Raw genomic sequence first — 26,239 nt, 5'->3', positions numbered from 1 at the left:
ACCCAATTCATAGTAGAATTCATCATTCTTCTAAAGCCAGAGGTGAATCTAGTCTCTTGTTCCCTTTCTCCTTCCTGACATGCACCCCACTGCACCTCCCTCTATATCCCCAAGAAGCACCAATAAAGAAAAAATATTATCAAGCACAGCAGCTCTGGCTTCACCTTTACTCATGTACTCCGTGACAATATAGATAGGCTCTTCAGATACCACAGCATAAAGTTGGACCAATTTGTCATGTTTTAGCTTCTTCATGATTTGGGCTTCCTCTAAGAAGGATTCCGGAGACATAGTGCCAGGCTTGAGGGTCTTGATAGCCACTTTAGTATTTCCATTCCACGTACCTACAAGCACAGACACTTAGTTAGATTAAATATCTTCTGTTCCTTTTTCTGCCTGATATCTAATGTAACCAATGGAAAAAATAGCAAGGACATTTAATATAAGGGTATTTTTAAAAGTTTGGGTTCCCATGTTGCCTTGTCATTATACTCCTCCCATGCCTCCTTCATATTTTAGGTTTTTTTCTGTTTTAGTGAAAAACAATACTCCCATTGGCACTGGGGACAATGCTGTTGCCCTACTCAGACAATATTTCCAGTGATCTCCACAGAAACCTTCTCTGAGTAAGAAACATGGGACTGCTGAAACCCATCTTCATGTATTCCCTTGCTAACAAGTAATTGCAACAACACAGCTGCAGTCACAGATTGGGACAACAAAACTGGTTAAACCCAGAACTTCTCATTTGCAAGACATTTGAACATTTTGGTTTTGTACTGAGTTAGATGAAAGAAAATATTAAAAAAAAAAATTCCAAGAAACAAATCCTGAATTGATTTCATTTTAGAAACACAAGTGTGTTTCCAAACTGAAATGCATCTTTTTCCTTCCCCTCCTTATCACCAGGAGCTGCTGATTGACAATGAGGTCATTCCTATCCACTTCAGTTTGCTCTTTACTTGTGGTCAGCACTGAAATGGTCAATTTATATAATCTTTCCATCATCACCTACCAAGCCTTCTGGAACACCCAAAAGCCTGCACAAGAACCTGGAGAGAGCTGGGGAAGGCTGACTCAGGGCATCCCCCAAGAGATGGGGCTTTACTCAGGTATTTGCAAGGGGGAGAAGGAGGACTGGAAAGAAGGAAAACCCAGAAGACCTATTTATGTTAACAGTGGGGTGGGTTTTTTTAAAATTTTTGTTTGTTTTTTTGTGTGTTTGTTTTTTGTGTGGGAAGAATAAGGAAGGAAAATTAAACTTGGCAGAAATACCACTTTTCTAGTATCTTCTGGTTGTCCTTTGCCTCAACTTGGAGAACTCTGCTCCAGAGTCAGGGCTGACAAGGCTTTGAATGTGATCTGTAGATAGGGAGCTGCTGAGTGATAATGCAGAACAACACTAAATGACTTCACGAATTAATCACATTGGGTAAAAACTACCCCTCTGCACTTAAGCATGAGGATAGCAGAAAGCCTATAAAGCACACAAAGGCTGTGCCCTGAGAAAAGGTAATGTGTAAAATAACCCAGTCTTTTAAAAGTACAGGAACAACAACAGGGCTCAGCTGCTGCATGGGAACTGGTTAAACCAAAATAACTTTATCATGAGCTTTTGCAACATGCCAGAGCATAAAATGAGATATAAAATGGGTCCTTTTTTGTGCAATTGCTCAGGTCCCAGGTCCACCTTGCCTAGCTGAGGACAGCAGAAGAGCAGTGGAGGAGCTGCTGCTCCTCACTTTTAAAGGGCAACCCCAAATATCTTGGGGGAGTTGAGGCACATATTAGTCAAAAGTGTGCACTGCAAGTTTGGTTTTCATTATGCCCTGATTTCCTTCTGCCAGTTCAGTGCCAGGTATCACTGTACTGTCAGTGGAGTAATGCCTTGGGTTACCTCCCCCACTGCCCCAGCACGCTTCAGGAGGACTCTTGAAGTCTTAATTTCACTCAGTCCTTCAAATCAGAGCTGAAGCAGAACTTTGTTCTATTGCTACTCCTGTGTAAGCTGGGAAGGATGTGGTTTTGCCTCTAATTTCAAGCACGGTGGCCAAAATCTTTTCTGATGGGTGACAGAAAGCATGTTTTGTCTGGAGTCCCTGAGGCTCCAAACTGCAGTGTGCTGCCAGTCACGGCCCCTTTGCAGAGGTACCACAAATTATACAAACCAGGAATGAAACCAAAGTTTCATGGGCACCAGATTTGCATTAATAAAATAAGATTTCATCTTGTGTGTTAACAGCATTAACTGGGTACTACCTGTTTTAATAAAAACCCCAGGACTTGTTCTGTTACCATGAAGTGTTTTCAGGAAGTCTGTTTTTAAATACTTTTATGAATTTCTCAAGTTTAAAAAAAGAAAATCCAACAAAAATGTTAACTTATCCTCTCAGCCCAGATTCCAGTCTAAATTCTTGTATTTTCTTGTTGTGTTTTGGTATATTTCTCTAATAGAAAATTAACATAGAATTTTCCCTCTGAATTCCTCCCATATGTAGTTAGTCACTACTTAATGTGTTTTTTATTAATTTTTACTGTGTTAGTCTACTCCAATTTGGTAATGCTTCAGGAGTGTTAACATATTTTTACTATACATTAAGAAACATGATTTCATAATTGCAATAACAATTTTTGCATTTCTGACAGATACTTGGTACTGGTACTTGGTACTTTATTTCTCATAGCTGATTTAAAAAAAAAAAAAAAAGTTCCTTTAACTTGTTGCATCAGTTTAAAATCTATGGCACACAGAGCTGACCACTATCATCAACTGGAAACTTGTCCAAGCATTCAAGATGGAGAACAAGAAGGAGAAACTGCAGTTATCTGGATATGCCAGTAGAAAATGTAAGCAGCTTTCTTTACTACAGGTCAACTAATTTTGTGAGATTCTATAAATTTCTATGTTTCTAGACTATAAATTCTGTAAATCCCACAGACTTGATGCTGTGCTCCTTGCTGTAGTCTTGCAACGGGAAAGAGCTGCAAGAACCCAGGAGAATGCACTGGTTGTTTTGGCTGTACATATTTTTGTGTCACTGCAACAAAAAGTGGTCAAACTGCCCCACCAAATTTTTGTGAAGAAACAACATATAGTGATTGGTTATTTAATTGGTAATTTTAGAGTCTATACAGAATGCAATCTGGCACAGAAATTGAGCCACATCTCATGAAATGGCCACTATATTGTGTTTCAATGCTATGGCCATACTAAGATTTATGTAAATTGCAAATTGCTATTGTTTTATACTCATTAAAAGAATGAAGCCCATGACGGATAAATTAAGCTGGCAAGTGTGCAGAAAACAATGTCAGTAGATTTGGAAAAGTTCAGTATTTCTGGACTTCCAAGTGGGAGTTCAGCTAGGGCTCCTGGCAAGTTATGCCTCACTTGCCCCTGGTCCCTATATCAAGTTACTGGGTTCTGCTGCAGATACAAATTTCAAAACGGACTTGAAGAAGTGGATGCATGGGAAAGCTAGCTTGCTGATATTTGCAATATAAGCTTGCTGATATTTGCCATTATTTTTAAATGAGGAGAGTGGATGGGAACATTTTCAGAGTCTGATTCCATCTGTGCTACAACACACAAGGAAAGAAAAGTGTCTACTTACCAGATTAATTTCTGGTTAGCCATTCTGCCTTACAGGTTTAGCATCATTCCTATTTTAATACCTAGCAATTGTGTAGTCACCCAAATAAACCCAATGCAATTAATGAAGTTTAATGCCCTAACCTCTCATACTACTGTGTGCAAGTGAAAGGAAGTTTCCCCATGGATTATTGTATTTAGATTTGACTGTGCCAGGCAATATAAACTAACATTTCATACTATTCTGATCTTTTAGCTTTAAGATCTATACTTGAAATGTTTATTTCTGCCAAGAGGGCCTTAAAAGATCCATCCAAAGCAAAATATATTCTCTGCCTTACCACGCCACACTTCAGCGAAACACCCCTGACCAAGCTTCTGTTCCAGAAATAATGAATCACGTGCAACTTCCCATGCATCTTTAGCCAATCCAACAGTTTGTGGGGTATTATTCGTAGCAATCACAGTTAAGTTAAAACACAAACCATCAGCTTTCTCTATAGGAGAGGAAATTAATAAAAAAAACACACTTATAATCCAAAATTATGCATGCATTGAGAAAGATGGAAGGTGAGGGTCTCTCAGTGCTGCATTAAAGTTCATTTGCAAACACTGCTTTTTGGATGCTGAAGGTAAGGACATTTTTTGTTAGCTAGCAGAAAAAGGCTTCTTGGTATAGCCAGGAGATTACTGTGTGAGCCTTGATTTATTATTAAGACAGTGGTAATTTGTCAAAATCAAGACCTTCCAAGGAAACATGGAATTTCAGTTTTCTTTTGCCATCAATTATAGTGAAAGTTGAAGATTAAAGAATTTCAAAGTCAAAGACATGATTCCAAAGACATTTTTCCTAACAGTTTGAGCTTTACTATTTTTTTTCTTGTGGGTCAGAGTGTCGTATGTTTTCACCTTCCATCTTGTAATCCCCACACAGAGAGCTATTTTAGAATAATTATTTTGCTCCATACCCATCCATACTTCCCCAAACTGCCCATTTCCCAGTCTCTTGATCAACTGTAGGGATTCTCGTGGAATTTCCCAGACATCTTTGGTTTTGACAGACAGATCAGTAAGCCTTGGCATTCCTTTATGACAGGGGACTACTAAGCGGCAGCAAAGACCTGCAGCTCTCTCTGATGGAGCCAGAAGTGAAGCCAACAGCAAAGGAAAGGAAAGAAAAAAAAGTGTGACATGAAACAAATACAGTAAGCATAAAAACAATGCTACTCACAACAGCTGTTAGTTGCATACCACAAAGCATCCTGAAAGATTAGGAATTGAACATTGAAACATATTCATTTGAGACAGAACAGGAAATATTTTAGTCTTTGCACAGCCTGAAATGGAAGGTGACCACCAATGGTTTATTTTGCAGACTCAGGACTTCCCTCCTCCCACAAAGCTGCATTAAGATAATCTCTTGAGTAACTGGTTTACTATGGCACAGTATAACTTTTTGAAAAGTAATTTGTAAATTAGAAGCTGAATTATTTCTGTAATGAATAAAAGAAACACAGAGAAGATTAATTACTTTTTTTTCTGAAAGATAACAACCACGAAAATTTGGTAGACTTTTTGTAACCTGGGATAAGGCATTTTATACATTCTGCTCTGTGAAAAGGTGCCTTTGTAGGTGTCATGTAAAAGACTTTTTCTGACATTCTTTCTAAAGCAAACCTTCATTAGCACATGCAGCCAGTCCTACACTGTTTGGGGCAGGTTCATTATATTACCTCTTGCAAAGCTTCAAAGAAGACTGAACTGTGACAGAAGTCACACAAGGTATTTTGGCAGGAGTAAAAACAATGAGATATATATATACAGGCGTATACTAAGCTGCACAAAGCAGACTACAATATAAAGCCTGCACAGTGACTTGCATCTTAAAGCAGGTGCAGCAGAGCAGAACAAGGTGGGAAACTGCAACTTCACTTCAGATTCAAACATAATCTGTATTCTTCTGTGCAGAATTTCTTTCTATGCAGGTGCAGAATTTCTTTCTATGCAGGTCAACAGTTTGTTTCAGCATCATAAGGTGGGCAAGCATTGAAGCTCTTGCAACACCAAGCTCCACCTCATCATCACAACTGTGCATCGTGGCTCTCCCACAATTCAGAGTGCAGAGCAGGCAGTTTGAGGGAGCTTTTATGGTTTGAGTCAGCTGGGGCTGGCTTGGAATGAAGGCTCCTGTGTTCACCTGGGTGCTGGAGACTGCAGGTGAAATCTCTGGAGTGCTGGTCTGTGCCATGACTCCAGAGCTACCCTGCCTGGATCCTACTGATAATGCCTCTGTGTTGCACAGAAATGGCTGTTTCCAGATCTACTTGTTTCTGCATCTGTGCATGGAAAATACACCACCCAAATAAGCTGACCACAGGAAAACTAAAATTTGACATATACCAACTGGTACAGTGAGGTTGAAAATTATCTTTCTTATATGTGAGTTTTTATACCTTATTTAGCTAGAAGTGGAGTCACCAGAAACAACTAGAAATTCTCCCTGGCAGCATACACCCATCAGGAACTGGGTGGAGAAGACAGCCAGATGTCTAGTATGAATAGCATAAGAATACAGCAGACAGAATACAAAGAATACAGAAAAAATGCCCCACAGAGAAGTTGATTTTCCCAGTAAAAATTATTAAAAGTTTTTGAGCAGCAAGCATTTGGGGTAATCTGCTAATGTTATGAAAAGCAAGATTAAGGGAAAAAAATCCCAAAACCCGAAATTATTCAAAATAAGAATTTCTGCTTAAAAAATGACCATGCCGAGAAGCATGGCAGTCTTCTGTGTAAGAACCAGTTGTGCTATGCAGAGGTTTGTAGGACTTTAAAGTTGTATTTGTTGTACACCAATTGACAGTGACAGCAGGATGCACTTCTGGGTGGAATAGTGCATTCCATATTTTAAACACAGGAATGAAAAAAAAAGTTTGGTGGGTGGACACAAATAGCATGCATAAAGAAACACCCACATTGCCTTCTTTATTTAACACAATTTAAATGTTAATACTTTGCACACTGAACAAAAATCCAGTGGGAAAATGCATGTATTGTATCAGGTAACACAGACAAACCTTTTGGTCATTGCTTTATGTGACTGAATTCCACAATGCAATTCCTATTTGCTTTATTAGCAATAGTGCACTGCAAAATGGCACCAACTAGCACTCACTTATTCACAAGGAATTCATGCTTGGAGATGTGCAAGTCAAATTTGGTAATTCTGTTTGCTTAGAAGAGGGAGAGCTAGCAAAATCTTTAGCTCAGTAAAGTGTTAGGTTTTAAAACTGCTGCTGTATCCTGTGAACGGCACTCAAAGACATTTATAACCATAATGGGAAAGGGATAACAGAAGATGCATTACAACAAGCAAGAGCCATAGATCAAATGACTCTTTAGGGCATTTTAGACATACATCAGCTCAGCAGCAAACACTTTTGTTTTAAAATACTTCAGAGTGCCATGTATTATCTAAAAAATTACCTGAGTAATGCTGAACCAGCTGCTGAAGAGTTTCAAATTGTGCCCGAGTTGTGATATAATATCCACCATTGTCAAGTTTACGAATCTTATAATGTTTGACATGATCTCCTTTCATATCATCCCAGTCTCGAATAGACAGGGAATAGGCACCTGTTCCAAACAAAGGAGAAATAAAAACTGTAATTAGCTTTTAGTCACAAAGATTTTGGTTTCCTGGTTGGTTGTTACAAAGTGAAAGAGAAATTGCTTCCAAAAAGCTCACTGTATCTGAAAAAGAACAAATTAGTCTAACACAATGAGATAAGTGTCAGAGAAATCCTGAGATGTTCACACCATGTCCCTTTCACAATGTTCTAGAAAGAAACCAGGACTTCTGTGTAAATGCAAACTCACATTTTAACATTTCCTGCTACAGGCTGTTAAATTGACTTTTCCTATTCTAAGTGTCAGGTTACACTGCAAATACTATACTTTATGTAAATGCCAGTGGGTGGTAAATATCAATATTTTCATAGGAAGCTCTGGAGATAATGACTTTATATGGGGGTAGTGCTGTTACCTAGATGGATCCCAAACTTCTTTATAAACATTAAACAACTAAATAAGCTTACTTTGTACGCCACAGTCACTGGAAGGTAATACTACCCCAAGACTGAGCACCAGATCTGCAAGAACTTCATGTTTAACTTCCCAAATCCATGTGGGGCTTTAGAGCTTACTAGTGGGATTCAGATGCCCAAGCACAAGGATTAAGTGCCATGTGAGATGCCTCAGGACATGCTGCTTGGCGGTTTTCTCATAGGCTGTCACATTTTTCCATCCATGTGGATGCCCTGCAGGCATTTCAAATGGCTCTGGATGCTCATGGCCAGGTAAAGGACCCTCAGTTGACGGGCTGGATTTAGTTTTAGGTGCAGTGGTGGTAGCCTGCAGGTGGGCTGGGAGCTTGATTTACATGCCCATACCTAAGCCTGTGGTGCTTTGAGGGCAGCTGAATGCCAGCCCAGTTTCCATGAGTGTTCTGGCACTGTGGTGTAAAGCTGGTGAGGGCACTCAGTGTCTGCAGCCACGGGCAGCTGAACAGAGCCTCAGCTTCCCTCTGACTGTAAAAACAGCTTGGCCACCTACATGGGGACCTGCATGTTCAGGTGTCTTACTCAAGCACAGTCCTATTTTACAGCCAGTGACACTCGTGTTGGTTCTCCACAGTGTCAAAAGCAAAGCCACTTTTCACAGCATAACACAGCCTCTGAACAAAAACACGGCCCACTTCAAAGGCAGAGAAAAAAACAAGTCTTCACTCATGGCTCAGACAAATATTGTGTTTACTCAAGGGAATTCAGGCATTAAAAGGAGAAGAGGTAACTGGCAGCTGCAGAGATCTCAGGAAGGTCCTCGTTCTGGAGCCTCTGCTGCCTTCAATGGTAACCATGTCAGCTAAGGGCAGAAAGGGAAAACCACTAGCAAACAATTTTGCGTGACATGAAAGGTGGCCCCTAGTGTAAGATGTCTTCCTTGGATGTATCCTCAGGAAGAAGCCTCCCTTACCATATTAACCAGCAACAGGTTGCACTGGTGTGTGGCTCATCCCTGAGGGAGCTGCAGTGAGCAAAATGTCTCCACCCTGACTCCAAGGACTTCTCAAATTCCCTGTTATTTGTCCCCTATATAGGAGGAAAAGAGCCAGCACATAAACAGATGATTCTGGTTTATTTGAATGGGAGGCACCCTTAAAGGAATGTCAGGGATTGTATTTATTTTTTCTTTTTCTTTTCTTTTTTTTTAATTTAATTTTTATTTATTTTTGTGGGGTTGGAACTAGACAATCTTTAAGGTCCCTTCCAACTCAAGCCTTGCTGTGATTCTATGATTTCTAAGTGTAGAAAAATACCCTTTGTTTAGGAGTTTTCTGAGGAGGTTTTCCCCCTGAGTCAGTACATCTCTCTCGGCTAGGAGTTCAAAGCTTTTTGGTGATTTGCAAGCACATCTTGTGCATGCTTTGTACCATCACTCTGGGCTGTACATTGTCAGCCTCTGTTCAGCATTTTCCAGGCAGTCTTCGCCTCCACATTTTTGAGTTTTGATCCACTGGCAGCAGCTGTATTTTCTTTAGTCAACGCTCCCTGCCTATCTGGTCACTATTTTAGATTCTTTAGGAAAAAGTAAACAATCTGTGGCTCCAGGTCTGCAATCAGAGCTGTGTGGGTGGCCCTCTGTGGACCCCCACTGACCTCAGATCAAGTTGCAGGACTGGAGCTTTAGTTCAAATCTGGACATAAACAAAAACTGAGATGGATTTCATTATTCATTTATTTAGGCTGTTGGTTATCTATACTATTCGTTATTATCTGATGATAAATTTTAATTTAAGAGACATTAATAAAAATTTGGGATAGAAATACAACATTACAATATATTATACTAAAGAATCTTTTAGAAAAGCCAAACAACCAAAACCAGACAGCCTTGAAGGGTGGAGATTGAAACAAGGTGAAAGATTATACAGACAAGAGCTGATGAAGTACCTGGGTAGTCAGGCACTGGAAAAATGAAAAGCCAGCTCCATATGATTTATTTTGAAAGTAAGATGAGAAGGCAGCTGTGATCAAGGGAGGTTAAATTCTTGTTGAAATCATCCATGATGATACTTTTAACATGATCCTGATTAATTTTATTATCGTTATTTTTTAAAGCAGAAGGGACAATTCTGGGTCACAAAACAATTCCTGCCTCAAGCCCAAGATGACTACTTGGGGTAAGGCATTTTGAGAAGACTTATGGCAAAACACACCATTTAAGCCCACCCAGCCGATTTTTTTCTCTCTCATGAACAACAAGCTCACTGTTTTCTTCTAACAACATACTGAAACACCACAAGGATGAGAAGGGAAATAGGCATTTTTTACAAAAACCATGCATATTTGTTTTTTTCCAATAGCTTTGATGCAAACTCTGCCTGAAGATGTAGAAAGCCTTAAGTTCGAACACAGAGAAATTAAGCTTGTTGCTCTAAGTCCATCCATGATGGATTACTACATTTCTTCAATGCTTTTGTGTCTCACAAGAGATTAAAAAAAACCCCTAACTTATCTAAGTAAACAGAGCTGAAAAACATATCCCCTGTCACAGTACAAAAACAGGGGAAACCAGACTAAACTGATAATGTGGTTTAGAGAAACAGTGTTGTGTTTGTTTTTAGGACCCATGGCTGCATGTATGAGTGAGTTTTTAAACTTGGCACAGAGTGGGATGAAGTCCTGCTCTTCACACACATCGCAGCAACTGTTGGTGAAAAAAAACAGGTGGAGGCTATTTGCAGCAAAAAAGCAAGTTAGAGCCTGTCTTGCTCCTGGTGAGAGTGCCTCACTGCTACGTGAAGCATGATGAAGCTGCAGGGTGACAAGAAATTGTCTGTCTGAAGCAACAGCAAGTCTATTCAGATTTTGCATCAAAAACAATCTTCGGAGTTATAGGCAGCAAAGGAAGAATCCAGTGACTGCAGGAGGCAAAAATGCAAAACACACAATTTTAGATGATTGAATGCAGCATCTGAAGATAGGTCAGAGAGGAGTGGAAGTACTGCTTCTCTTCTTTAAAAGCCTAGCCATGACTCCAGCCATTCTGCATGCTAAGCCTAGCTGATAGTGTGCTCTGATCAAAGCACTGACAAGTCAGTGCTTTAATTATGTGAACCATCATTAGACTACAGAACTTACATGGAATTAATTCTAGTGACTTATGCCTCCCACAGCTTTTGTTTTGGATTGTTGGTTAATTGAGAAATGGCCAGGTTTGTTTTTACTTAGTTGCAGGTTTTCTCCTCAATAGTTGTAGGAGTTAGAAGGATCTTTTCATACATGTAAAGCTTTTGAAGAAGATGTTGACAGGCCTTGTGAGCAAAATGTAAAAGCAAAAATTACACCCGCCAAGAAAACTGGAACTCCTCCAATATTTTTAGAGGAAAGGAGGAGAATACATCCTTCCACTTGACTTCAACAGAATGGATACAGTTGAATACTTTATGAATACATTAATTAGAAGTATATTCAAGTATTTTCCCTGTTAATATGTGAATTTAAAACTGCTGCATAATTTTTTTTCTCCCTTTTACTGTTCCCCCCAAGGATCCAGCATTTCAGGATCACATCATGCAGCTTACACTGCAGATAACCATGGGCTGAGCATGACTTCTAGTTGGGTTGCTCTCTACTTTGAACACTCACCCTAAGACCTAGGATATCCAGACATCCAATTCCCTAGCACAAATATATGCAAAATGATACTTATCTCTACCTTCATACCACTGAAAACAGTATTTCACACACTTTGCCTGGCTGAATCTCATCCAATTTTTCTCGTATTATCTTCCCATTCATAGTCAGAACACCTTTGCCCAACCCACCTTTGGTAGTTTCACTTTCCCGGATCAGGAAGGTACCTCTGGGGTTTCCAAATGACAGCAGCTGCCTCTCGGCATCTTTTCGGCCAAGCTTGCCAAAGTACCACCTTAGGGAAACATCAGAAACAGTAAGACAAACGCTACACAGCATTACTAAGTAGTGTCACAAAGCCCAGAGAGTATTTTTTGTGGCAACAAATCCATGGAGAAGATTTTTTGTGGCACCTATGGTTACTCAGACAATTTTTGTCATACTAAGTCTCTTTTATCGTGCTGGAAAGCCAGTGTGACAAACCATGTAGTAGATGTTCCCTGTGTTGTGCAGTAGCTCTATGCATTAAGCCTGTAATTTGCTGAAAATGCTTGGTGTCCTACAGCAAAGGCCAGGACAAACAGAGACCAAGCCATGGTGGGTGGAGGGAATAGCCCAGGAAAAGAGCAGAAAACTGTCACTGCCGAAAAGCAGTATTTTTACGTATGTTGGTATAAACTACGTATTTGACTTACATAGTGATTTACTAGCATTCAACATTTTTGTTGCAGCACAGCTATAAAACCTCAGTAGAAAGACAAGATTCAACCACTTTACTGTGGTTCTGCAGGAGGCTTTCAGAGTTACAGCCAGTTTTCCTTCCTGCAGCAACGCTTTTGTGTTGCTTCACAATCAAGTAAATACAACCTGAAGTACACACTCCAGTAGTACCTGCTCAGCTCTATAAACTCCTCCACTGTATTTTTATATTGGAAATAACATGAATATACACATCACTTCCTTTCTTTGCATACATATGTCCTCATCAGGCTGCCTTGTGTATGCATTGTAGGCATGCTACCTATCCTAGAATTTGTATTTGTTGATACAATGTGCCCTTTTTAATGGACTGTTTGCACATTAATTGACTCAAAATATTTTTACAGGTTGGTTCAGAAAAACCAAGGGCACCTTTTGGTTAAAGCTTGAAACTAGCTGACATTTGAAAAAAGGAAGCAGACCTGAGTTCCTTTAGGTTTTCTTCCTTTGTTTTGACATTGAAAAAGCACTGAGCTTGTGCTTCTTTTGTTGCTAATTACCTAATTATTTATCAGTGCAGTTAAGAACTGAAATAAATATAATGTAAGTCATTTGAAAAATCACTGCAATCAATCAAAACCAACTCCTCACACCTCCTTCTAATACAGCAGTAATGGGTCTTTAGAACAAAAAAAGAAAACATACTCCTCTGCTTGGATGGAATCGACTGGAGCCACATAATTACTGGGAATGTAACCAGTTTCGCCTGTTGTCAAGGAACGGGCCTCCCACCAGTCTCCTTCCCTGTGGAAACAGAGGTGAGGAGGAGAAGTGAGAGCAAGACACAGCTGTAAAGACAATGATCTGACCTTGTTAACAGCACCCAAAACTGTGTGGCTTTAAGAAGCCACAGCAACTCATCTCTTTATCACTGGTGTGCTTCCGAGAGAGCTGCTTGTATCTGAACCCAAATAATATACATATTTCTTTACACCTATAATCACTGCAGCAGTGATTAGTACTGTAGCCTTCCAGATGTAGCATAATGGCATGAAGAGGCATAACAGCCCATTGCAATCAGGTTTGGTGCGGGCTGGATTTGGACTAGAATATTGAAAACTGTAACCATAGCAATTATTCTAATACAGACTCTTGAGAGAGCTTATAGGAAAATTGCCAAAATGAATGCTGTGTGCTGGTTTTGGCTGGGATAGAGTTAATTTTCTTCAAAGTAGCTGGTATGGGACTATGTTTTGGATTTGTGCTGGAGACTGTTGATAACGCAGGGATGTTTTCATTATTGCTGAGCAGCAATCACACAGTGTCAAGGCCTTTCCAACCTCTCCTCTCACCAGAGAGGGGGTGGGGATGTGCATGGATCTGTGAGGGGACACAGCCGGGAGAGCTGACTCCAACTGACCACAGGGGTATTCCATAGCATATGGCATCATGCTCAGCACGTAAAGCTGGGGAAGAAGAAGGAAAAGGGGGGGGGATGTTTGGAGTAATAGCGTTTGCCTTCCCAAGTCACGGTTAGGCATGACAGAACCCTGCTATCCTGGGGATGGCTGAACACCTGCCTGCCTATGGGAAGCCATGAATGAGTTTTGTGTTTTGCTTGGCCTCTGTGCATGACTTTTGCTTTACCTATTAAACTGCCTTTATCTCAACCCATGAGTTTTCTCACCTTTACCCTTCTGATTCTCTTCCTGATCCCACCATGGCAGAAGGGAGTGAGTGGCTGTGTGGGGCTGAGTTGCTCTCTGAGGTTAAACCACAACACAGTGTCACATTCACTGCTAATTTTAAACTTCTATGAGTATAATTAATCTGAAACCCAAAGATATCAAAAAGCCATCTATCAACATGGCATTTTAGATGGCCTTTAAGGATCACACTTCATTGTGTAGATTCCCTCTGCTGGCCACCTGGAGGAGGTATCTGAAGTAGCAAAGGACTAGGCTGCACTTTCAAATGCTTACTAAGACCTGTTTCTTCAACATTTAAATGTGAAGAGGTTCATGCAGGACCATTTTAAGGCAGAATTCTGTAGGCTTAGCATGAATCTTTGTCTTACACTGGTACACACAGTGGGACATGGTACTGCCTTTCAGACAATTCATGTCACTGTAGGATGTGCAGCTTGAAGAGGAGTTTGTTTCTCAGCTTTTTGCAGGATGCAATGATTTGGGATTTAGCAATTTAGCAATTCTGAGCACCAGATTCACTGCTATTTAACTCCTACCACTACTAATAAGCATTCTCTTTTCTATTTCTGGACTGCTTAGAAACTCTTTCTCAATTCCCCTCTCCATAAACCAGAAACTTGTTCACTAAATAAAACACTATTATCAAATGTGGTTGGAGAATTCAGCCTCTTCTGGAAGCAAGAAATTACAGAAAATACACTGTCTAAGCTATTACTGGAAGGAAAGGTTTTGTCAAGATGAATTCTTACTTTAAATTTTCTACTTCACTTTATTTAACAGTTTAAAGGAGCGCAAACTCTATGGAAAACAACTACAAACCAGCTGTGATTAGTCAAAAAGGAGACACTTCTAATTTTACAGTTCAAGAAACATGAAGAGCAAATAGCTTTTGCAGAGGCCTGCAGTTGACACTATTTTAATACAACCTGTGTGCATTAGTATGTCAAGCAAATGGCTCTTTTTGTTTGTGTCTCTAATATTACCAGCTGAAGTGCTAACCCTTCCCCCATATGCTGCTGTAGAATATTTCTGAGGCATTATGCCATACTGTATTGTACCAAATTGTACCATTCCATTTCTTCTCCTTACTGTGCAGAGAGTCCACTAGATGGAGGTATTTTGTCATATCTCGGGAGGGAAAAAGCAGTCCTGTAGATGATCACAACATCAGGAAAAACCCCCTCTGCTTTGACAGAGAAGCTTAAATCTCTCAAAGCACTGCCAGAAAGAGGGAGGAATGCAGGCTTTTTTCACAGCTCTTAATTTTAGACCTGCAGCTGAGGTAGGAGGCAGCTAGTCAATGGGGCCAGACAGAGTGTGTGGGAGTGGTAATGGGGATGCTGGGGATGGCCCAGTATTTCAGAGCCCCAAAGTAAGGCTCTGCTCTGAACCACTCTGCAGGTACTTTCCCCCAGACTGTCTTTAGTAAAATTTCTGAGTTCAAATCACAAGGATACCCCCTGTATGTCCCTCCAGGTATTGTGCTGAACATTTACTCCAAAGCACAAATCAAATTTTGTTTGCTGAGAGCCAAAAAAATCCAAATCCCTCCAAAAATTCCAGACAAACTATTTTTTTGTACATATATGCTTTCTATTTGCAACCAGCATTGGCAGGTGCTTAAAAAAATGGGCTTATTTCATATAATTCCTGATGTAAATTAAGAGAGGAAGCATTCTTAAAAAAAAGCAGCTTTCTGGAGATTCCCAGCATGGCTCTCACTCCAGGGGTGTGGTTAGGTCCATGTTTATAAGCAAGTAGAGCTGACTACAACAGGAACTGAGCTTCTATAATCCTACAGGAAAATCAATGGATGCTTGGTCTTTTTTCCTTCCTTAGAAAACCTTCTTCCAGGCAGTAATTACCTGCATCAAAATGCATGTACTGCAGCCAGCCACATGGAGGGAAATCTCTCTGTCCCACCAACTCCAAGGATGATTGCTCTGCCAGTCCTGGTGAGCACCCCCTGATTTCACCAACTGGCAGGTGCAAGGTATTTCAAAATGTGTGGAACTTCTTATTTCATGTTATGGCCGAGTTTGTGCAAGGTTAGGAAAGCACCAGGTAATGTGAACAAAAATGGATCATAGGTTAAAAATGGTTTGCTTCCAATTGCTAATTTAGAAGCAGCAAGGTTTTAAACTGCTGCTCACTCCACAAGTTGTAACTGAAGTTTCTGTGCTTTCATCTACATCAAAGCCCTTTAGCTTCATGAAATATTCCACAGAATTACCTGATTTCTTTTTTAACTCCAATGCACATTGAACCAATTCCAACCCTGCAGTTGCTATGTTAAAATTAACAGAAGTTGCACCAGGGGTGAATTTGCCTCACTGTCACATATTGTAAGAAAAAAAGAGATGACCAATATCACAAATCCTTTAGACAGTCACATACTTGGTTGTTAACCCATTTTTACCTCTACATGACAGCAGTAGTGAACATAACACAGAGCCTGCCACTTTATGTTCTTAGCCAAGAATTACAAGATGTTCAGATATAGGTCAGTAGCACAGTGAGTTTTAGAAGTTATTTTTAAATCACTACGGGATTTTTTTTTCTATGGGCAGTTGATAAAATTAATTTTAGGCTGATGATTTCCAGGATGGAAATGTGGTTTTCATGTCAGATGCAACAGTACAATGATAAGAGAACTTCCCAGCATATTCTGACTGTATTATCTACCTTTAAAAGGACAAAAATGCTTTTAAACTTGGCACGTGAGTCTGGATAATGACTATTTTGTAAATTAGTTTTTCGCTCATTTCTGTTTAGGGGTACTTGCAGCAGATTGGAAAATGTGTTAGCACATGCCTTGCAGAACCTCTGTGGCTACTGGTAAAATACAGAGCTGGTAGCCTCAGTTCTGAATGTGGGGTTACTGTAAAATGTAAGCAGTGAATCACACAATCTAACACTTTTTTTTTTAAGTAAAGCTGCATGTGGTTCAAGATTCTTCCCCCAACAATAAAGCACTTTGAAAAAGTACACTAAATGCAAGGACAAGTAAGCATAGAGTAAACCCCCTCCATACTTGAATATCCAACGCCAGATTTTACTAATAACATCAGCAAACATTACTGTAAACATTTAAAGTTTGAAACTATTAAAAAGCAAATTCCCAAGCCTAAAACTTACGAGCTGTTAAGTATCTGAAATTTTTCTCCTTTGTGAAAACTCAAGTCATCTTCTGTTCTTGCTTCATAGTCATAAAGCGCCACGAAAAGAGTTACACCTAAAGAGAAAGACAGGTGGTTTATACTCTATCACAAAACACAGGAGGGAAAGGAACCTCAAGAGATGATGTGGCTAAGCCATGCGTAAGTAACTCCAGTTGTTGAGGAGCAAAACAAACTGAACCCTCCTACTTTTTGACAGATTCTCATCTCTCTGGTCTTACACAGCCAATGGGCACTCTACCTCCTTCACTCCGTACAGCAACAGTATCCCAAGCAGCAAAGGTGTTGAAGAGAGAGTTTAGATGTAGCCATGCCAGGTACTTCCTTTAACTACTTGAGGGGGCTCAGCCCACACTTTCCGTTCGCTGTTAGAGGGATGAGGCAGTTAGCCAAATTTGGCATGTATACATAATTTCTCACCCCCAAGCGAACCTGCAAGTTAGCAAAGGCAGGGGTGAAGACCCAGCTCCTCCCTACTTCAATTCTTTGCACTATTTAATGAAATAATGAGATAGCAACTAAAAGCAACATGCTGAGACAGTCATGCCTCTGCTGTAGATGCATGATTGACACTATGAGCACTAAAATAAGACTTTCAAGCTCACCTGTTCCTCCTCTTGTACGCAGTGTCCCTGTATGAGAGGATGAATTGACTCCACCAAACACAGTCAGTCCTTGGCCTCCTGTGGCATGGAAGTTGTTGTAGTTTGGGATTGAAGTCACACCAAAGCTAGGATAGTGCTGCGGAGTGGGATCTGTCCCATAGCGGTAGCCTGAGCTTTGAGTTAAACTGCCATCCCTCTCGTCAGTCAGTTTTGTTGCTTCTTTATCCTTACATTGCACACAGCCCATTATCTAAAATCCTAGGAGAAGAAGGAAAGGACAGGTGTTCACATGTTGATGCTCACCAGATCTCCTTCAAACCCACATATAATGAGGCTCAAATTAAATCCAGTACTCAAAAGTTAAGCACTTTGAAAAAAAAAAAATCTGCAGTGGTTTGAATATAAACAGCAACATGGTAGAAAAATGCTCACACAAAATCTTCCCCTTGGGAGTTTTCCACCGAGGCCTGGGAAAGGGGGTCCTGCCTGTTCATAGAGTAGTGGCAGATCTGTGTTCAGCCCTGCCAGACAATATTTTGCACAGAGGGACAAAGAGGATGAAACCCATTTTGCTCACCCTTTGCTAGGAGGACACAACTGGTAGACAAAGGACTCAGCCAAAAAGTGAGGCTGGAGGTGTTCAAGACTGCCCTGAGAACACAGAACGAGGCACTTAGCTTGTGGTTCATATTTGACCTTGCCAACTACACAAGAATGGACTTCACCTAAGGACAATAAAACCCTTCTTCCATTGCTGGAGCTCTGCATGGAAGCAGAAAAGCCAAGAGCCATTACAGCAGGAAAGTAGGGGGAGCTATCAGAGGGCACAACTAAAAAAAATAGGAAGCTCCATTTTACGCAGCACCAAATTGAAGGCTAAAACCACTGGTAGCAGAAGGTGTGACTGCCAAAGGTACACATGTTAAGAAACTAGGGAAAGTCCCAGAAGAATTAACATGTCAAACGCAGAGCAACACAAAGTACAGATTCGGTACAGAATAAAACCGAGAGGGTTTCAAAAATTACAGCTTCAAAAAGGTTGCTCCAGGTTTTTTAATTCTTCTAACCTCTTGCTCAGCACCCTCATGGGGCCCTACCCAGGGCCTGGGTTAATCTCTCTGTATTTTAGGTGCCTGCCTCTCTCTGTGTGGAGAGAGACAGAGGGTGATTTGCCACATCTCAGAAGCAGCTCTGCAAAGTTAGTCCTGTTACCTTGTGTTGCCTTTCATCTGCTAGCTCTAGCTTTCTGTAATCCATGTAGTAGTGGTACTGAACTCCTTCCTATTGACTCAAGTTGAACCCAGACACAAAACCTGAGTTTCTGGAGCTGGGTGTGATGAACCTAGGGAATCAGATACTTGTGTGGATGCATCCTTGACCTGAACCAGTACAGTGACTCTTAGATGCAACCTGGCATGCAAAAAACATACTCTAAACAGTGAGGCTGGAAGAGAAGCAGCAGAAGAAAAATGTTTAAAAAATTACTTACTAGATATACTGTTTTTCAGAATATATAAACAGACAGGGAGAAAATGCAGAGAACAGAAAAAAAATATAGTGAAGTATATTTTTTTTCCCCCACATTTCACATTTCAGACAGTATCTGTCACTTTGGGTAAATAAAAAGTCTGTGCTTTTTAAAATTTCCTAAATTTTCTGTAGCTGCCAGGCTGGCTATTTTCTATGCCTTATCCCAACATCAACACAGGAAATTAGTTTTGACAAACTCACGGGATTCAGAAAAAGAATGTTTCACCAGAGCTAATACTTGAAAAATTATGCAGCAGCTCCCTGTTTTCCTGTGACAGTCCACAGTCTGGATACCTGCTTCCTGCATCTAACTTGCCTAATTGACAAGAAAAACACTTCTGTTGAAGGATATTTTCTACAATTTGCAGATACTTCCAGTTGTTCCACAAGCCTGTCCAGAAAAACAAGCACCATATTGGTTGCCCAATGTGGCATTCACCCACAAGAATGACCAGAAGGAGGATCCCGGAAACTACAGGCCTGCCAGTCTGACCTTGGTGCCCAGGAAGATTATGGAACAGATCACCTTGAGTGCAATCACAAGGCACACACAGGACAACCAAGGGATCAGACCCAGACAGAAGGTGTTTAGGAGAGGGAGGTCCTGCCTGACCAACCTGTTCTCCTTTTATGACCAGGTGATCAGCCTAGTGGATGAGGAAAAGGCTACAAATACTGTCGACTTGGACTTCAGGAAAACTTTTGATAAAACAGCAGGAAAGTAGGAGGGAGCTATCACAGGGCACAACTAGAAAAAATACTTGATACTGTCTCCCACAGCACTCTCCTGGAGAAGCTGGACAGGTGGACCCTTTGCTGGTTTAAGAACTGGTTGGATGACTGGGCCTAGAGGTGGAGGTGAACGGTGCTGTGTCCAGTTGGCATCTGGTCACCACTGGTGTTCCCCAGGAGTCTGTGTTGGATCCAGTCTCCAGTCCTGCTCAAGATTTTTACTGATGATCTGGATGTGGGGATCAAGTGCACCCTCAGTAAATTTGTGGATGACACCAGTTTGGGTGGGAGTGTTGATCTGAAGGAGGGTAGGAAGGCTCGCAGAGGATCTATTCAGTCTGGGCTGAGGCCAGTTGTATGAGGCTCAACAAGACCAAGGGCCAGGTCCTGCCCTTGGGTCACAGCAACCCCAGGCAGTGCTGCACGCTGGGGACAGAGTGGCTGGAAAGCTGCTCAGTGGAAAAGGACCTGGGGGTGCTGCTCAACAGCAGCTGAACATGAGCCAGCTGTGCCCAGGTGGCCAAGAAGGACGATGGCATGCTGGCCTGTGTCAGCAATAGTGTGGCCAGCAGGCCCTCTGCACTTGGCACTGGTGAGGCCACACCTTGAGTCCTGTGTCCAGTTCTGGGCCTTTCACTACAAGAAAGATACTGAGGTGCTGCGAGTGGGTCTATTTCCCAGGCAACCAGTGACAAGACAAGAGGACATTGCCTCAAGCTGCCAGGGGAGGTTCAGGCTGGATATCAGGTGTTCAAAAAGTGACTAAACATGGCCCTCAGTGCCATGGTCTAGTTGACAAGGTAGTGATCAGTCAAAGGCTGGATGCAATGACCTCAAATGTCTTTTCCAACCTAAATGATTCTGTGATGCTGTAATTTTACTGTATTTCCTGACGCTGTATTGCCTGCTGTTAGCATGGGTCTACCCTCTCTTGCTCTTCAGCCTAATTTAAAGCTGCTCTTTTTGCATTTCTTTATTCCCTTCAAGACTCCACATCCACTCAGCAGGATTCCCTCACCAAAATGTTTAAGCCTTTTCATGAGAGCAGAAAAATGGACTCCTGACTCTACACTTGCTGCAATGGGTGGCATGAGCTGGGATCCCTCAAGAAACTAAAGCAACAACCAATTGAGGGAAAGGGGTTTGCAGCCCGAGGGCTGCAAAACACACTGCTGCTGTTACTGCTGCAGCAGCTATGCTGCCCTCCAGCCTCTGCTCACCCTGGAAGCTGGGTTGGAGCTGGAGGTGCAGAGCTGTGCATCTCCAGGACCAGCACTGACACCAGGTGAGCCCACAGGGACCATGAGAGGTGCAGAAGTGCCCTGGCCAGCTTCACATCAGCTGTGAAAAACTGCTTGCGGAGACACGTCTACTGCTTTTACCATTGCAACAGCAGGATGGCCTGGCTCTGGAGACCCTTTGTTTGGAGATGTCACTCAGAAGTGAGGTTTTCCTGGCTCCTCTCAGAACCAGGAAGTCCTATGGGCATTGCCAGGGAGTGAAGCAGGACCACATGGAAGGAAAGTGCCCTGTGGGGTGATGGCTCATCTCACTGCTCTCAGCATGGGCAGAAGAGAGCTTTGGGAGAGAAATGAGTCTGGGACTTGGACGTTGCTATGCCTCTGTGAAAATGTGGCTGTGGTGTGCAGAGAGCAAAACATGGGCAGCAAGCAAACACTGCATGGGAGATGCCATGAGAGAAATCCCAGCCCAGCAAGAAGGGCAGAGAGGCGCTGACCACCTGAACAGGGAAGAGTAAGCCATTGAATCAGCCTGCTTTAAAGCTGCAACATGGGTTTATTCACCTCAAAGCAACTAAGTGATATGCAGGATTTACTGTTTAAAGAAGAATTTCACAGCCTTTTTGTTGGCTTGCAGATTTACATGTCTGTGAAACTCTATCGCCTCCTCCCTTTCCCCTCCCAGCTCTGTTTCTTCTCATTTTTTCCCACGTGCTTTCATGAAAAAAGTAGAGAAGAAAATGAAAGAAAAAAAAGAGATTGGAAACATGAAATCTGGGAGACCAGTGGGAGGGAAAGTGGTTTTCTTGTTGCTCATTCACAAACATTCAGCTGAGCAAGGAAAAAAATCCCCACTGAAATCTGGGAATACTTCACGTACAAATTTACAACTGCTGACAAGACAACCCTACATATTTCATTTACACATTGATGAGGAAAAAGTTAAAATGACAAATCAGCTGCAAAAATAAGAATTGCTCAAAGTATTAATTCTGAAAAAAGTGCATAAACAAGGGGATACATATGCACTGGTAATTTAAAAAAATGGTTAAGGTTTTTATTACTAGGAATTATATGTATAGAAAACCAGTGAATTATGAATTTCGTGATTTTTGTTTGGTTTTTGCTTGCTTTCTTTTTGCTGGCAACGGCAGCACACAGGGAAGGAGAATTTGATGCAAAGTGAACGACTGACAAAATGGGCTTTTTCTTTCACTTGTCCTCTCCCACTGCCACAGTGTCTAGACAATCCAAGTATAAAGACTGCTTGATTGCAGCCTCTTGTAAAATGTGACAGAGGGTGTTACATGCACACATCTTTTCAAGCCAAGTCCCTGAAAGTTGTCTGTTCTTGGCTCAAAGAAGCAGCATCATGGGTAGTTGGCTAAATGTGAGAGAATACATGTATGCATGTACATGCCTAAAGTGATTTCAGCTTACTCAGGGGTTTCATAGACAATAAATATCACCTCCATTCAGCGTTGGCCTTTCTGTCAATGAATAGAATCCAAAACCTAATCTCCTTCAGTATCACAGAGCAGGCTTTTAATATCCAAAAGTTTCCTCTCCCTACATGTCGGCATTTGGAGCTGTGGAAGGCTGGAATTATTCAGCCAGCTCTGAGATCATTAAATAAAATCTGGAGTTGTTTTACACTAAACTCTCTAGGGATGAGCACACAATGTTGTTCATCCAATATGCTGTGCATCTTACAGTAAGGGAACAAGTTTTTATTCCATTTCCACTAGGAAATTTCTCAGATGTGTGAGTTATGGGCCACACAGCATTATCATAGTCTGACACTGGTAATGTTGAAAGGTATGTAACTGGCCTAATTATTATGAACTTTTCTAATGCAAGAAAGTTGAATTTGTTTATTTTGAAGTTGTGTTTTTATGGGCAATGTAAAACGTATTTTCATGAAAACAATAACTCCCCCACCCGTTTTCATGGGTTTTGAGACTTCCTTAGAGACAAATGAAAATAAACATTATGTTATTTGTCTCATTTCTTGCCCTTATTAGATTTCTTGGACTCCAACATTTACATTGCAAGCAATCCAACATGTGTCTAACCAGAAGAGTAGTTTCCACCCACATTGTGGAAACATTAGTTGACAAGGACATAAAATTCATTACATCATTATTAATTATTTATATAGTCATAGCACCTTAATTACTTTCAGGTAGTATACAGATGAAGGCTAAGGCAATGTATTAACATTATTATTACTGTAAATCACCCTCCTTTGGTTTTTCTTTTGGTTCTCGGAACAAAATGGAAGCCAAAACTTCCACCCAACAAAGCCAAACATCCACTCCATTAAAAAAATAAAAGCAGTCCTCTGCTACCTAATCAGAGACTAGGAAAAGTCCAAGAGTAGCAGGAAAATTCCTTTTTTCCCCATACTTCCATTTTAAAAGTTAAAGCTCCAACATGTGATATCTGAAAAGCAAAAAGTACTGATTAACCTTTGCTTCTGCAGTAGCAAGCATATGGATGGGGGGAAGAGTGGTATAAATTCACTCCTTCAGAGCATCAGAAGTTTTCCCATAAGATTTTGCACTCACAGCCGAAACTCTGAATTATGGTATATCTTCAGAACCTGCTTATCTTAGAGTCGTAAGAGAAAATAGGTCCTAAGAACATTTGAGAGAGAGGTACTGGGAGATGCAGGGAAAAACCTGTCTACTCTGCACCCTTTGATCCATGCTGTGGCCTCTATCCTACTGCCTCTTGCATAGGAAAGGGGATTGGCACAGGAGAGGCCTCCAACCCGCTGAAGAGATGGGGAGCAGGTTTAGACTCAGCAGGATACATTCTCCTTCCTCCTGGATTACTCTGGAATGAAATTTGATGGCATATTTTTAAGACAACTTGTCTCAGTAAAAGACATGAAAGGGATAGGCTGGAAGACTGGTAACTGTCAACTGCCTTTTTCTGACCAAATCTTACAAATCTTGTCTGGAAAGCATCAGCAGGGAAGCTGAGTTAAGAAATAGTTATGTTAAAAGGAAATCAGAAGCACAAAATCCTTGGCTTTTATTCAGTCTCTGTGGTGAAGAGGCATGAATCAAACTAAGGGTTGCATCCAGCATGGCTGTGAAAAATGAAATCTCTAAGGGCCATCTTCTCGGTGCTTTATGTTTTGCTGAAAGCACCATAGAACCACCAGTCTGTGACATCAAATAAACCAAATTTTATGAGCTACTGTAGGATTTAATATTCAAAATGCCACATTCTGAGTTACCATGAAGATTCAAGGAGGACAGAAAAGGCTTTCCAAGAATAAGAACTCCAAAAATGTTTGAAAGAGGCTTTAAAAATGACTGTGGAATGCCTCCTGCAGGCTGTATAGCGGGAGTAATCAACACAGAAATTTACCCCAAAGTTGAAATGTCTTACTTTCCATGTAGTGAAAACTAGAGAGAAACTGACGGATTATGTATTTTGAAACACAAGTCTGAGACACATTAAACTCCCCAATTTTCAGAAAACTCTCACTTACCCACTCTGACTATTGCAAGACATTCCTAGCTGGGCAACAAATAGGCACTTAAAACTAGTCCTATGTAGGTCAGTAATTCTCATGCTGTCTGCCTGTTGACCTCTCTTTGACTCACATCCATGCTGATGGGAGCATTTTGGATTTCCAGAATTAATATTGTGTCAGTTTCAAGCCAACTCAAATGAAACAGAAGGAATAAAACAGCAGTATTTATTGCATTTTTTGTTTGGTTTTATCTGTTAACCCTGGGACATTTTTGAGGACTGCCTACATTCCAGCTCAACCAGTGATTCCAAAATTTTTAGGTCAGAGAGATACAACAAGTACTTCAAACAAAAAATTCAAAACAAAATTTCAAACTTTTGGGTGTTAGTCATTATTTCTCAGGCTTGTGGGTTGCAGGTTACTATATATACACATAATTTTTATACTAAGGTCCAATCCAGAAAGAACATAATTTTACTGCAATGCGATATATCTGGTTCAGCTTTGAGCGAAGCTGGAGATTTGTGTGGAATTCTTGCAAATCTACATGTGCACCACACCTGTCATGCTGCATTAAAAAATGTAAATCAGAGAAGACACAGTACTACCACTGGATGTCCTCTGACTGTTAAAGATATGCAGAAAATCTCACATACACAATGTCATATTCCTGAAAAAAAAGCCAGAAACACCAGGGCAAAACTTCAAGTATGTTTCAAAACAACACTCAAAAATTCCCGGGCTGCATTAATTTGATTTTTTTAAGGGAGTCCTTTAATGCTTCGCTCCCAGATTCTGCTTTGGTGGGTGGAGCAGAAAAAAACCCCAGCAGCTCAATTGTTCATCTGCAGCAGTCAAAAGTCAGGGTGTTGCCCTGTCGGTGTCCATGGACATCCATAGCTGGAGGAGCAGGAAGAGCAGTTTTAGCTGAGCTCCTGCTGCCATACTGCCCTGGTTAAAGCAAATGCCTTTCACAGTGCTGGAGTGCTCTTACTATTGTTTCTTGTCAGCTTATAGAGTTGCTTTGGAGGTCTTCTACAATGGTGGCAGAAGGGGTTCAGGAAAGGGAGCAGCTCCAGCTGCTGTGAGAAGAGCAGACCCTGCAAGGAGCTTTGAAGTGCCATATTCTGCCCTGCTGCTCCTCATTACTGAGTGACTGCGGACACAGCCCTGGAAACAACAGCTTCCTGACACTACAGACAAGGTTGATGTTTTAACACATGCCTGCAAAGCGTGGCCCTGTGCTCGCCTTCCCTCTTTTCCCCTTTGGGACTGGAACTAAAAGTCAGTTACGGAAAATGAAGGTTTGGGCTTCAACTTGCCTGGTTAATTTCAGCCAGCCTCGGGGTCAGGACTGGGGAAGAGAAGGTGCATGCTGAAGGATTTCACTGAGCTACAACCAGAGCCAGAGGCTGTGAGCACAGCTGTCCATGGGGCAGGGCGGGTGGCCCCTCAGGGCCAGGAAGAGCAATGAATGTCTTCATCCCTCTCTGGCAAGAGATTTATTACAACCAAGACAATCTGTTCGTTATCCACACAGCTATATGATCTATTTATCACAAGTTAGAGAGGAAAAAGGAAGTCAGTGTTCCAGCTGGGCAGAAGGGACAATAACCATATCCACGTGTTCTTTGAGACACAGTTGTGGTGGTGGGACAGGCTGGTGGCTGTCTGGTGGGGAGGTCACCTGGCAAGGCCACAGGAAGCTGCATTACCACAATGTAGCTGTTTGAGCAGCTACAAACAGCTGTAATCAAAAGCT

The 26,239-nt window shown here is 41.3% G+C and overlaps 1 protein-coding gene across 4 annotated transcripts in view; it reads right to left on the bottom strand.

Annotated features, from left to right (window-relative positions):
• FYN (FYN proto-oncogene, Src family tyrosine kinase) overlaps window positions 1-26,239 on the bottom strand; it is a 139,833-nt gene that overhangs the window by 23,878 nt on the left and 89,716 nt on the right. The window contains exons 4-11 of one of the 4 annotated variants that reach the window (XM_085056152.1): window positions 17,482-17,739; window positions 16,836-16,932; window positions 12,694-12,792; window positions 11,481-11,584; window positions 7,079-7,228; window positions 4,561-4,725; window positions 3,934-4,089; window positions 165-344 (exon numbers count right to left, since the gene is read on the bottom strand). In XM_085056152.1, coding sequence (XP_084912278.1) covers window positions 165-344; window positions 3,934-4,089; window positions 4,561-4,725; window positions 7,079-7,228; window positions 11,481-11,584; window positions 12,694-12,792; window positions 16,836-16,932; window positions 17,482-17,728 — 1,198 coding nt within the window. In that variant the 5' untranslated portion in view covers window positions 17,729-17,739. The remainder of the gene's footprint in view (window positions 1-164; window positions 345-3,933; window positions 4,090-4,560; window positions 4,726-7,078; window positions 7,229-11,480; window positions 11,585-12,693; window positions 12,793-16,835; window positions 16,933-17,481; window positions 17,740-26,239) is intronic. The other 3 variants (XM_085056149.1, XM_085056150.1, XM_085056151.1) reach the window with 3 other exon arrangements.

Source organism: Lichenostomus cassidix, chromosome 3 (genome assembly GCF_008360975.1).
Source record: "Lichenostomus cassidix isolate B80296 chromosome 3, HeHo_3.0, whole genome shotgun sequence".
NCBI lineage: Eukaryota > Metazoa > Chordata > Aves > Passeriformes > Meliphagidae > Lichenostomus > Lichenostomus cassidix.
This window is presented reverse-complemented; position numbering and strand designations above follow the sequence as displayed.